This window comes from Phaethon aethereus (assembly GCF_964289735.1).
Source record: "Phaethon aethereus genome assembly, chromosome: 4".
In the NCBI taxonomy this organism is placed as follows: Eukaryota; Metazoa; Chordata; class Aves; order Phaethontiformes; family Phaethontidae; genus Phaethon; species Phaethon aethereus.
Genome location: NC_138578.1, coordinates 51,410,583 through 51,423,317, shown reverse-complemented (window position 1 = coordinate 51,423,317; position 12,735 = coordinate 51,410,583). Strand labels below are relative to the sequence as shown.

Genomic DNA, 12,735 nt, shown 5'->3' with positions numbered 1-12,735 from the left:
TTCATCGTTGTGGAAAAGTATTTACATTTTTCTTCTCCTTCCGCATGCCCAGTTGTAACAGAGACTACAGGTAGTGTTTCAGGAGTAAGCCTTACCTCAGAACTGAATGAAGAATTGAATGACTTAATTCAGCGCTTTCACAACCAACTTCATGATTCTCAGGTCAGTCTTCAGATTGCCCTGTGTAAGTTTTACCATTGTCTGTTTTTCTTACTTTTTTGAACAGTGCAGTTAAATGTTTCTCTTGCTTATTTGTGTGCATTTGCAAGTGAAGTAATTAGGGTTCCCACAAACTTGAAAGCTTGGCATCTTTGTGTTCTTAAGAGTTATTAACTGACTGATAGGTGCGTTCTGTCTCACAGTTTTCCATGAAAGTCCAGAGAAGTAGTTTCTATGTTGCAGTATAATTATGTAACAACTCAATACATAGTTGGGATATCATGAGGGTGTTTTCAGTATCAGTTTCCCTTTATAATGTTCTTTGTTGTGGTGTTCAGCCTAGCAAGCCTGTAAGAGGGCTTTTTGTTTCTTACAATTTATTTGGCTTTTTTCATAGTACTGTGAATAAAATAAAATTACTCCTTTTAGACGCAGTCTGTGCCAGACAATAGAAGGCAAGCAGAAAGTCTTTCACTCACCAGAGAGATTTCACAAAGCAGAAACTCTTCAGTGTCTGAACACCTGTCAGATGAGAAGGCGCAGCTTTTTAACCAGATGCGAATGTTGCAGGGTAAAAAGCAAAAAATGGACAAACTATTAGGAGAACTTCATACACTTCGTGACCAACATCTAAATAACTCCTCCTGTAAGTAAATATAGGCAGAATTGTATCTTTTCAAGAATACAATTTTTTAATGCGCGTGTTTGTAACATGGTCTTACAACTTGCAACTGGTTAATGAAATGCAAGTGATAAAGCTGGGCTGGGGCAATATTCTGTAAATGTTTTTTAATGCTGTATAAGTTTCTGGCTTAATGGATAGCTCTACAAGTAATGATGATGAGTGTTTTTGCTAGTAGCACTTTGGTTTATAACATCATCAAAGATGTCTAATGTAAGGATGTGCTGATGGGATTTTTGTTTCAAGGCTTGTCTGTGACACATCTGACTTGTGGAGTGTACCTTATGAATGTGAGCTTTCAGTATTCTTATCACAGTAAATCTGTATTCATGTACTCAGCACTTCAGATGTTAGTAGCTCTATGGTGTTGTGGGGTTTGCTTGTGAAATGACTAATCTCAGGAACTTTGATCATAGGCCATACCAGAGGAACTGAACTGTCTGAATGGACTAGAGTTTTGGCCTGTTCCTTAGATGCCTTTTTCTTCTTAAAGTCTTGATGTGGGCCTACTTGCTGCTCTTACTTTCTATTTCTAGAAATACATTTGTACTGGTGAAGTTTGTCCTATAGCTGGAAACTTCTGAAGGGCGATCACAGCATATTCTAGGTAACATTAAGAAATGAGGCACTTGAGGTATGCTCCTGGAGAAGGACAGACTGATTTAATAGTTACATTACTATACTCCTGTCTTCCTATATGTCCTTAATACATGCAATATGAACATATTTGGATATGATTTCATGTAGCTGGAAAAAGCAAACATCAAATCTCAACTATATGTTCTACAGCATACAGACAAAAGAGCTTAGCAGAGGGGAAAAAAACTGATAGAGTTTTTTTTTTCATGTTGAAATGTTAAATTTTAAAAAAATGTACTTCAGCTGTAAATAAACCCTTAAAAGAACTCTTTGGGCAGATTCACAGCATGAAAGCTTCCACCTCTGAAGTTTGACAAAGCTAAAATGGACTGACTGAAGTCTTGTTTGTAGAATCTACTTATTACTCTCTGCCTATTGGAATTGCATGCCATGGAACTTAAGACAAAAGCTTTTGTTCTTCTAAGAAAAGAAATTATTAACTGCTGTTTTGTATGTTGGTAATATTTTATGTAGTTATATTTTAATATAATTCAGTTAAGTGAGTTCCTTTTTGCAAGTTGTTCTTATGAGCTGTATTTCTTTTCTGTAGTTTTTCCTGCTTCAGGTTCTCCTCAAAGGAGTATTGATCAAAGAAGTACAACTTCAGCTGCTTCTGGTCCCGTAGGCATAGTAACTGTTGTCAATGGCGAATCAAATACCCTGGCATCTGCTCCTTATCCTCCTGATTCCCTGGTTTCTCAGAATGACAGTGAAGAGGATGACAATCTAAATCCAACAGAAAAGCTTCAGTAAAAGTTCTTTAATTTTTTTTTTCATAATATGCTTTAGTTATTTTGATTGTTACTTTTTAAATAAGTTTTGTGTCATACCATTTCATATTTTAGTCTACTTAATTTAGCATTTAGTAAATGGTCCAAGAGTTAAATGAGATCAGAGCTTCAAGCAGAAGTTTCTTACAGTAAGGGAAATGGCAGTAAAATTTAGGAACTATTAATTATATGTATACTTTTGAACTCTGGGTAGATTTGATTAATGTGACAAAACACAGCGTATTCTTTTTTTCTACTCAGGAAGCTAAATGAAGTTCGTAAGAGGCTGAATGAGTTACGCGAGTTAGTTCACTACTATGAGCAAACATCTGATATGATGACAGATGCTGTGAATGAAAACACTAAGGAAGAGGACGAAACAGAAGAATCAGAAAGTGATTCTGAACATGAAGATCCACAGCCTGTTACAAATATTAGGTTGTTATACTTTTTGTCATCCTAAATCTTTGTAGCTAAGTTGTTACAGGTTTCCTGAAGCAATACATTATTTCGGTCAACCAGAAGTAACTTAATTCTGAGATTACATTAACTTTCCAAAATTTTTAATTTGAAGTAGCTTTCTTACACCGATGATTAAAAATAATCTTGTCCTTTGTAACTTAGTTATATAGCAAATGTAAATGAGATTGGACAGTTAGAAAATCACTATAAGAGACTTCAAAATCTTTAGTTCCTTTGGGCTTAAGCACTGAATTATGAGTATGGAATTTCACTAGAAGGTTAATAGGCCTAGACTAGAGAACTGGAATTAAAACAAACTTGAGTTTAGAGGGGCATTTAGAGCTGTAGTCTAACAGAGCAACTGTGTGCATTAAGGATCTTCACTGTGCAGAAATGAATACTAATTTAGATATGAATCATATAAAACTTTTATAATATAGATATATACCTTGAAAGCCTCTTGTATTTTTGTAGATATAGCAGGCAATAATTGATAGCTGATTCTGATTGCTGAAAAATAATTTTAAAAAATCTATTGGAGAGATGGATATTGAGACATTCCAAATGTGTGGACTGATTTTTATATGGGGTTGATTTTTTTTTTTTTTTTTTTTTAAAAAGGGTGAGGACACCTTCCCATAAAAGCCAGTTAATAAAATGGCTGAAGTAAAATTCCATCGATACCAGTTCCTAAGAAGTTAACATGACTAATGCATTTTACCCTAGAAACCCTCAAGGAATCAGTAGTTGGAGTGAAATAAATAGCAACTCAAATGTACAATGTGGAACTAATAACAGAGATGGAAGACATCTTAATACAGACTGTGAAATAAATAACAGATCCGCTGCTAATATAAGGAGTCTAAAAATGTCTTCTACTCTAGGTATGTTCTAAAATCTTCTAATAATTTTAAGTCTTAGTGCAAATGATTTTGATAGATGCACAGAATTTGGGAGTACTTTGATGAGCAAAATGTTCAAGAGTCTAATCATTACGCTGATCTCTTTCTGAAGTCCAGTAATTACAGTGGACTTTAGAAGTTCAATGTGTCATTGGTACTGTTTTGTTTCCTCCTCTCCCCGCCTCCAGACTGTCATAATAGGGAGGATGACAAAGATATCGACCTACCCCAAGGTGAAGATGAAGTGGAAGAAGATAGAGTTAGTGAAGATTCCATATCTAGTCACAGAAGCAGCCTTGGTGATGCTGCTGGAGATGCTGAGTTTGAGCAGAAGATCAATAGGCTTATAGCTGCAAAACAGAAACTTAGAGAATTACAAAACCTTGCTGCTATGGTGCAGGTATTTTATGAATATAAATCTGTGCACAAAAATGTAGCATTCGTTATTTCATGTAATGTATAACTTTTAATAGGGAAAAACACTCTGCTTAGTGTAACACTTAAAATGCTCATTTTTAGGCTGGGAAAAAAGAGATACTGTTTCATTTTTCTGAAGTGAAGGGTGATACTTCCTGAAGTTCAAATTGAAACTAACCTAATGCTAACCTAATGGCCTTAATACTTAATCTTAGCATGGAGTTACAAAATATGAACCAAATAATATTGGTCTACGTTTTTAAGCTTACAATGAATATTCATCAGTTTTAGTTTTTGAATCCTAGGCTTTGCAACATGGCTCAATGAGTGAGGAATAATTACTTGTTTTATATTAAAATTTTTGGATGTTGCAACATGTTCAAGTTGGGGTATTTTGGTTTGGTTGCTGTTTGGTTTTAAGCTGTTAATAGTAATATTTAACTTCATGACTACAGTAATGAAGATCTTTCCCCAAATAAGTAGACCTCAGTCATCTTCTCTTCCTCTTTTTGCCTCCCCCTTTGTTTCTTGACATACCTGTGTGTTTCTGTCCACTCAGTCATAGGCACAAAATACAATTCAAGTGGTTTATGCTTCCAGAATTAGACAAGTTATCCTGCATTTATAGTGTTTCAGTGGTGTGAGCTTTATAACTTCAAATTTTGTCATTAACTTAATTTATCTTAAAGTCATGATGCCATGAAGATGATGACTTCTCAGTTTATGATCTGAACTAAAGATAAAGCTATTCAGACTGTTTAGTTCTGAAAAAGTAGTTTGACAAACTAAACTTGTTACATTTTGTCTATTAACCTGAAAATAGCATAACTGCCTTTCTGACATCCTTTCAGGATGATGATCCAGAACCTCAAGCGACAATTGTAAATGCGTCTACTATTGGTGACTTGTTTTTGGGTGAGATAGAAGAGACAAAGCAACAACCAAACAATGTCCGAGCTAGTACCAACAAGTTAAAAAAAGATGTAGGACTGAATGAAAAAGCAAGGTATGCCTTTGTGAAGGGATAGTAGAATCATGGTTTAGGCAACTTCTTGCCAAGTAATACGTGGATAACTTATTTACACAGAGAGAAATTTTATGAAGCTAAACTTCAGCAGCAGCAACAGGAACTTAAGCAGTTAGAAGAAGAAAGAAGAAAACTGATTGAAATTCAAGAAAAAATTCAAGTGTTACAGAAAGCTTGTCCTGACCTTCAAGTAGGTAGAATGTATTGCTTGCTTAAGCTGTTCAGCAATGAAACATAAAATATCTTTCACACCATTTTTTCACTATTAAAATTGGAAAACACTTAAAATCAGTAATACTTGTATACTGTTAGCAGCTGGACTTCTAAGCCTAGAGAAGAGCTCTGGTTATCTCATTCCACTGTAGGCTCTTGCTCAGTGATGTATCAAGCTCTAATTTCACTGTAGTTTGTCCTCAAACGCCTTAATTTAAAGTCTTCAAAGATAGAGAACCTTCTGTCTTACTTTTAGCCTGAAATTTGTCTATCCATACCTGCTAGTCACTGCATCTTCACTTGTGCTCTTAATTGTGATTTGCAGGATCTGGTATTTTGAAACAAAAAATTTTTTGTCTTGTAAGCATGATCAACGCTTTGCTGTATTCAAACTTAACTCACAGTGCTGTGCTGTTTCTCATACTCCTTGAAGATGAACTTTTTTCCTATGAATTGAGCAGTAAATTGTCAATACTGTGCATCTACAGCATTACATAATACTATATTACATAAAAATAAGTTTTGTTGATTCCTGGGTAAGTTCTGAAATAAGTATTTAGCCTTGATTCGACAATCCTTTTTCCCTGAATACTAATTCTGCTATCTCATAAAACCTGAACTGTGCTGGGTGTTAACACTACATAAGTTTTAGAAAGCTACTGTGCTCTATTTTGCTGTTTTGGTTTCTCCTTCAGTTATCAGCTGGCGTGGGTAACTGCCCAGCAAATAGACAGACTTCACCAGCAACCTCAACTCCAGCCATGAATGACTGTAACACAGCTGGCAAGCCTTTACTTGAATTTGATGAATCTGTACCAGTAGGCAATGAGGTATTTCATACTTGACATTCTATGACTTAAAAAAGGTTTTAAAAAGAAAAAAGTTCCAGGTAACTTGGACACATTTTTAAGTACTTGGCATGGGGAGTGGAGTAGTAGCCACTTCAGCAAGAGTGTGTGCAACTTCTTTGTTTCATTTCTGGAAAGAAGTAAATAGGCAGAAGATCTTTCCCCAAATAAGAGTTGTTGCCAAACACTAATGTGGAAGTTGAATGGATTTTTAATTTATACTGTGAACATTTGATAGCGTATACCACAGGCAAGTCATCCATGAAGAAAATGATGGCGCTATTTGAAATGTAGTTTATCCTCTGTGCATCTTTCTTCCCCTTTTCCCCTAAAATTCATATCTTAATGATCTGGATATTACTTAGTCTTTCTGCAAATTATGGTAGCTTTTGTAGGGGTGGAGGGATATGTGATAAAAAGTATTTTCTGGCTTGACTAGACATCAGAAACAAATACCTGAAAAACACCTTTTCTGATAGACTTTTTCTGTGAGTTGCATCAGCATTCTTGTAAATTTTCCTTTAGCAGTTGAGGTGAGGCTGCTTGGGCAATGCCTGTACTGTTGTCATTAAAAGCCAAATTTTCCTTCTCCAAGAAGAGAATTTCAGAACTTTGGCATCTTCCAAATAAGCATTATAGGACAACTTCTCTCTTTTCATGAAATAGAAGGTCTGAATTCTTCCTGCTAAAAAGAAGCTGTCTCTAAAATGAATGTGCTGATGCAATTGCTAACACTCTACAAACAGGTTGGCATATTAATTATCAAAACATGTATGGATTTTTGTTGGAAAAAAAAACTAGCTCCAGCACCGCCAGCTAGTTCAGTTGCTTTCAGGCTTGAGTATGTTTGTCACCTGCCTGTCTCTCCTAAGTCTGCATTTTCCAGTTTAGTTCACTTACACAATTGTTGTTGTATGTTATACCTGTTTACGTGCTTGTAAAAGTACCTTGCCATTTATGCTTTCACTGTATCTAATTTAAGGTAGATAAAGACCTCTTTCTACTTGTACCTTTCCCTTTATGTGCTCTTCATTGTGAGTCATGGCTTCCTTAAGTCTTGTTCAAACATATACTGCAACTTGAAGTTTCTGCAGGTTGCAGAAAATCTTTTTGTTGTATCTTCTGCCTTATCAAAGCAGTACTCAGCACAATTTTCATATTTCTCTGGAGGGTAGTATGCTGCCATGCTAAACTAAAGAGTTTAACTAATGTGTAAATTATGTGATAAAAACAGTGTTGAGTGAAACGTGCTGTTTTTCTTTAAAAATTCTGTCCTATAATGTTTAATTACCTTAGATCTTGCAGTATTTGGGATAAATAGCAAATACTGGATGTATTTTGCAGCTTTCTGTGGTGTGACTTCAGTTACCTTTTTGTTTAGGCATTGGTATTATACTGTTATCAGTGTAGTATCAAATATTGAAATTTTAACATGCTTTAGTTTAGATTGTATTTGTTTTGTTTATATTCTAATGTCTTCCATTTTACTGCAAACAGTTATGGTCTGAGATGAGAAGACATGAGATTTTAAGAGAAGAATTGCGACAGAGAAGAAAGCAACTTGAAGCTTTAATGGCTGAACATCAGAGGAGGAGAGAGCTCACAGAAACAATATCTACTGTTGCTGCATCTGTTAAAAGTGAAGCATCAGAAGCTCAGTGTACTCCACAGCAGTGTCGGACTGAAAAGTAAGAACATGAGTCACTGTGTGTTAGTCAGTGGGAACTTCTGTTTAGTGAGATGTCAGTCTTGGGGCAGTTTCCTGTTTTCATCTGAGCACTGAATGTGATGATATAACAGAGCAGTAAATTAATGTCTTGACTACCTAAAGTGACTGTTGGCAACTTGCCAATTTTATGGATCTTCCCCACATATTTAGTCTCCCCTGCTCCGAAAATGGTGAAAAATCACCTAAGGAGAGGATAACGTGTGGAAAATGCCAAATGCTCAGAGTAATTTTCTTCATGTCTACACCACTTATAACAATAGTAAAGTAATAATTTTCCAAAACAGTAAGTCATTTTATTTAATTGTCCCAGTATCAGACGAATACTAGTTTCATTTTACATTGGTGAGATAATGTTTAATTTCAGTGCAGCTTGTTTAATTGTAGATAGACAGACTTATAATTTTCAACAGATTGTTTTAATAATTTGTCATAAACTAAAATATCGAAGTACTCCTCCCTTCCCAAACACCCCTCTTCCTCCCAATGTTCACTAGGACAATGGCTACCTGGGGAGGTTCTACCCAGTGTGCACTAGATGAAGAGGATGGAGATGAAGATGGTTATCTCTCTGATGGAGTTGGTCAGGCAGAAGAAGAGGAAGAAGATGCATCAAGTTTGAATGACAGTTTCTCTATTTATCCCAATAACAACATACCAGAAAATGCGTATTTTGTTAAAGAAAACAAGGATAGGTTAGTGGCATTACTTGTTGATCTGATGCTCATCAGAGTATATTTGTAAGAGGTGGAAGAAGCACTGCATTAACTACAAAACATCCTTTTACAGCAAAGTGAAATCGCTTTCTGCTTACTAGAGAGCTGTGTGCAGTGGGGCACTCTTGTCTGAGTCTCTAGCTGCAATGTGTTGTTATAACTAATTTTATTATTTCTTCTGTTTTCAGTCAGATTAAATGTCTGCCATTGAGCTCTCCAGTTCTGCTGCAGTAGCTCCTTATGTTCCCATGTTCTTTTAACAGGCTTAAAAGATAACCTGTATGAAATTTTTGCCGTGATATTGATCAGTCTCTTTGAAAAAAGTAATTCAGAGAATTAAACTAACTCTGAATTTTTTGCTTTCAAATTGTTGTCTTTTGCAGCTTTGAAAACTGTTTCTTACTACATTTTTTAATTAACATGAATATTTTTAACACTTGCTTACCTGATTTAATTTTCTTAATAAACTTTTTGTGACTAAATGAAAATGCCATGTTAAAAGTAATGTGTCCTTTCTTCAAATGATTTTCTCTGGTTTTGATACCAAAATAATTTTGGTATATAATGGTCTTCTAGTCAGGAACTGGGCCTTTTAATTCTTAGCATATTATGCTTGGTGGCTTCTGTTTTCGTCTTAGTATGCATTATATATCAGTAATGGATAATACCCAAAGCAAGATCCAGAAACATCCTTAGCAATTATTTTTTGACAGTGGTTGTCAGTTGGGTGGCTGTTAATTTCCATTTGTTCAGGATAATGTTGGATTGACATAATCACATGGGTGATTATCTGGCACGTTGAAATGGCCTGTGCCAGGTGAGTTGTTGACACACAACTGAAATATAATTTAAATAATGGAAGTATCATTAGAAAAAGTTGTTTGAAATGTCAGCTTTTGTGCTTATTCTCCCTTTTATTTTTCCCCACCCAGGTGGAAAAATTGCCGTCCTCTTTCAGCAGATGGGAATTACCGTCCATTGTCTAAGGCCAGGCAACAGCAAAACATAAGTATGCGACGTCAGGAGAACCTTCAGTGGATGTCTGAACTTTCATATGTTGAAGAAAAGGAGCAATGGCAAGAGCAAATCAATCAGTTGAAGAAACAGCATGAGTTTAGTGTCAGCATTTGTCAAACTTTGATGCAGGATCAGCAGGTAGATATGAAGAGCAGTTATTTTGCTGTTCTTACTTTGTCTTTTTTTTTTTTCTCTTTCCAGCAATAACTTCTAGTATTGACAATTTGGTCACTGTCATGTATTTTCTTTCCACAGACCCTCTCTTGTCTTCTACAGACTTTGCTTACAGGCCCCTACAGTATGATGTCCAATAATGTTGCATCTTCACAAGTACATCTTATTATGCATCAATTAAACCAGTGTTACACTCAACTGACTTGGCAGCAGAATAATGTCCAAAGGTTTGTTGACTGTATTAGTGTTTGACTGTGGAATTTTAAATGTTTCAGTAACAGAGAACATGGTTATGTGAATAAAAGATTGCAGATACTGGTTAAATATGACACTATTGAACTTCTGAGTTGATTCAAGCTTTTGACATTGTATACAGCATTTTTGGTTATTTTTTTCACCACTGCTTTAATGCTTTTGAGATAGTTCTTCTTGGGTAATCTTTAGTGAAGAGAACCAAAAGTTGGCATCTCTTCCAAAAATCTGTTGCAGTTAGCTTTTTGTGGCTTTTTTGGTTTAGACTTGCTTTCCTTGAATATGTTTTTATGTCTGTAGTCTTTGTTAGACTACCTGGCAAGATTCTGGATTCTAAGGGTTATGGAAAGATGGTGGAAAACCTTTTTGTCCTTTCTTAGTGTTGTCAGTCAGAATTTATGTTTACTTAAGCTCCACTTGGATGTACTACTTTTACCTTCTGAACTATGATCTTTTTTTAAAAAAGATGTAACAGTCACTTTAATTTATGGCATGAAAGCTAAAATTTGTCATCTCTGTTTTGTATTCGGTAAGTGGTATAGAGTTACTGGCCTCTTATGTAATATTTTAAAGTAGTTAATGCCACTTTTGCAAATATTTTGCGTCTTCAGTTGTTTCTGTTTCAGTTTCCTTTTCAGCCAGCTTATTTTTTTTAGTATCTAGTCAATTTTTTCTTGTTCTTGCCAAGATGTTTAACTTCTGTAAACATGACCCATAGTAAAGAGCAGTTGATTTTAAAACTGTTCCTGTCTGTCACTCAGGATTAAATACAAATTGCTTTTTTCTTGAGATTTTTTTTTTTTTACTAGCTAAATGGAGCAGTTCTTTACATGGGGCAGATGAAATAATATGAATCTCAAATTACTTGAGTATTAATTTACAGCTTTCCCTTAGCATTCTTTTTTTTTCCCAAGTGCTTCTTTTTCCCTGTTTTCAAGGTTGAAACAAATGTTAAATGATCTTATGCGCCAGCAAGAACAGCAGGAATGTCAAGAAAAGCCATCAAGAAAGGAGAGAGGCAGTAGTGCACCACCACCTCCATCTCCTGTTTTCTGTCCATTCAGCTTTCCTCCACAACCTGTGAACCTGTTTAATGTACCAGGATTTACTAATTTTTCTTCCTTCACTCCAGGTGAGTATCAGTACAGGTGTGAAAAGTAATATGAATTTCAAAAATTTCCATTCCGTCATTTAATTGAAATCTTAATATGAGCTTGCTGAAACTCTGTGACTTCTTCCTTAATATTGAAATGGTCTTAAATGGTATTTGAATGAATCCGTATTATCCTAGCAGAAGTTTGTTGATGTTTATTGCTGAACAATTGTATATTTTTACTTCCATATGGAAAGCAAGACTTTCTCAATAAGCATTTGGTTATAGTTGAAAAAACCCACCCCATAAAGCTGACATTTTAAACATTCTTCATCCAACATGTAGAAAACAATGTTTGAAGCTTTTACATAGCGTTAGCAATATAGTGTTCTAAGTGAACCCTGTAAGGTGGCACTTGGTAAGTATTTCTCTTTTTCTTAGAACTTCCAGCACTCATTTTTGTCTGAAATGCTTGTAAATGGAGCATGTTACTAATGTTTCTTCCCATCAGAGGTATAGAGTAACTGTTGACTTGGATACAGGGTTTCTAATTTCATTATCAAATCTACTTTTACTGTTAAATTTGAAATTGGAAAAAAAGTAGGTGTTTCACTGTATCATTAAAAGTTGTTAAAGATGTCTTAATATATTTCAGTCTTTTCAGGAAATCAGGAAATAGGCATAGACCTAGGTTGTAGCTTTCAGGTTCTAAAGTCCATTTTCTGTTTAGGATTATGTTATACAGAACCTGCACAGAATAGTTATGTTCAATTTGCCACTACTAGAAGGATTCAAAAGTTAAAATAAGGGTTATGAATTTATGACTTTTTTGGCCTAATGAATGCTTGTACCGTTGTACTTGTCAGTTTGATGGTAGATGAAATATTGATAAAGTCTTCACACAGACAGAACTCTGCCTTTTTTGGAACTGATGTCATTTTTACCTTCACTTGCAGGCGCTCTTCACTGGCGTTTCTTGAAGTACCTTCATCTGTCTGCTGATGTGATTGTAGTGGCATGTGTAGTATCCAGTAATGTTAGAAACGTGCATTTAAAATAAATTCTGATTATTGCAGCGCTTTCAGGGCAAAACCAGTTTTTGCTTACTTCCCCACTGTATTTTTGCTTCATAATTTTATGTTGTCTCAAATTTGACTTTTCTCACACAGGTAAATGAGGTAGTATCTTCTGACTCTCTTGTTTACTTTGTAGGTATTAACTATAATCCAGTGTTCCCTTCTGGTTTTGGAGATTTTGCACACAATATTTCCCCACACAACAGTGAGCAGCAGCAGCAACATCCTCTAGATCATAATGCGTCTGGGAAAACTGAGTACATGGCATTCCCCAAACCTTTTGAAAGCAGTTCCTCTAATGGGCCAGAAAAACAAAGGTATTTAATGTCACAGTGCAACTCTCCTTTAATTGTTTTTTCCTTCCTCTCCTTCATTTTCTGGGGCTTGTGGGAATTCATCATTCTTTTAGGGAATTTATTGTAATAGAATTACAAGGTGAGCTTTACTTTTGCAGTTTCCATTTTTAATTATTTTTCCTTTTTTTCAGTAAATTATTCTGCTTTTCTGTATATTAACTAAAGTATTGTTTCATGAATATTTTAAGGTCAAATATAGTGTTGGG

General features: G+C 35.2%; 1 protein-coding gene across 2 annotated transcripts in view; it reads left to right on the top strand.

Moving 5' to 3' along the window:
* Positions 1-12,735, top strand: part of PCM1 (pericentriolar material 1) — a gene marked incomplete at its 5' end in the record, with an annotated part of 39,036 nt that overhangs the window by 10,312 nt on the left and 15,989 nt on the right. The window contains 15 exons of one of the 2 annotated variants that reach the window (XM_081999124.1): positions 53-162; positions 589-805; positions 2,031-2,229; positions 2,512-2,688; positions 3,439-3,596; positions 3,803-4,014; positions 4,883-5,037; positions 5,119-5,252; positions 5,974-6,101; positions 7,617-7,807; positions 8,343-8,540; positions 9,494-9,716; positions 9,834-9,979; positions 10,943-11,136; positions 12,310-12,490. In XM_081999124.1, coding sequence (XP_081855250.1) covers positions 53-162; positions 589-805; positions 2,031-2,229; positions 2,512-2,688; positions 3,439-3,596; positions 3,803-4,014; positions 4,883-5,037; positions 5,119-5,252; positions 5,974-6,101; positions 7,617-7,807; positions 8,343-8,540; positions 9,494-9,716; positions 9,834-9,979; positions 10,943-11,136; positions 12,310-12,490 — 2,623 coding nt within the window. Of the gene's footprint in view, positions 1-52; positions 163-588; positions 806-2,030; positions 2,394-2,511; positions 2,689-3,438; positions 3,597-3,802; positions 4,015-4,882; positions 5,038-5,118; positions 5,253-5,973; positions 6,102-7,616; positions 7,808-8,342; positions 8,541-9,493; positions 9,717-9,833; positions 9,980-10,942; positions 11,137-12,309; positions 12,491-12,735 lie in introns of those variants that run through there. The other variant, XM_081999125.1, reaches the window with a different exon arrangement.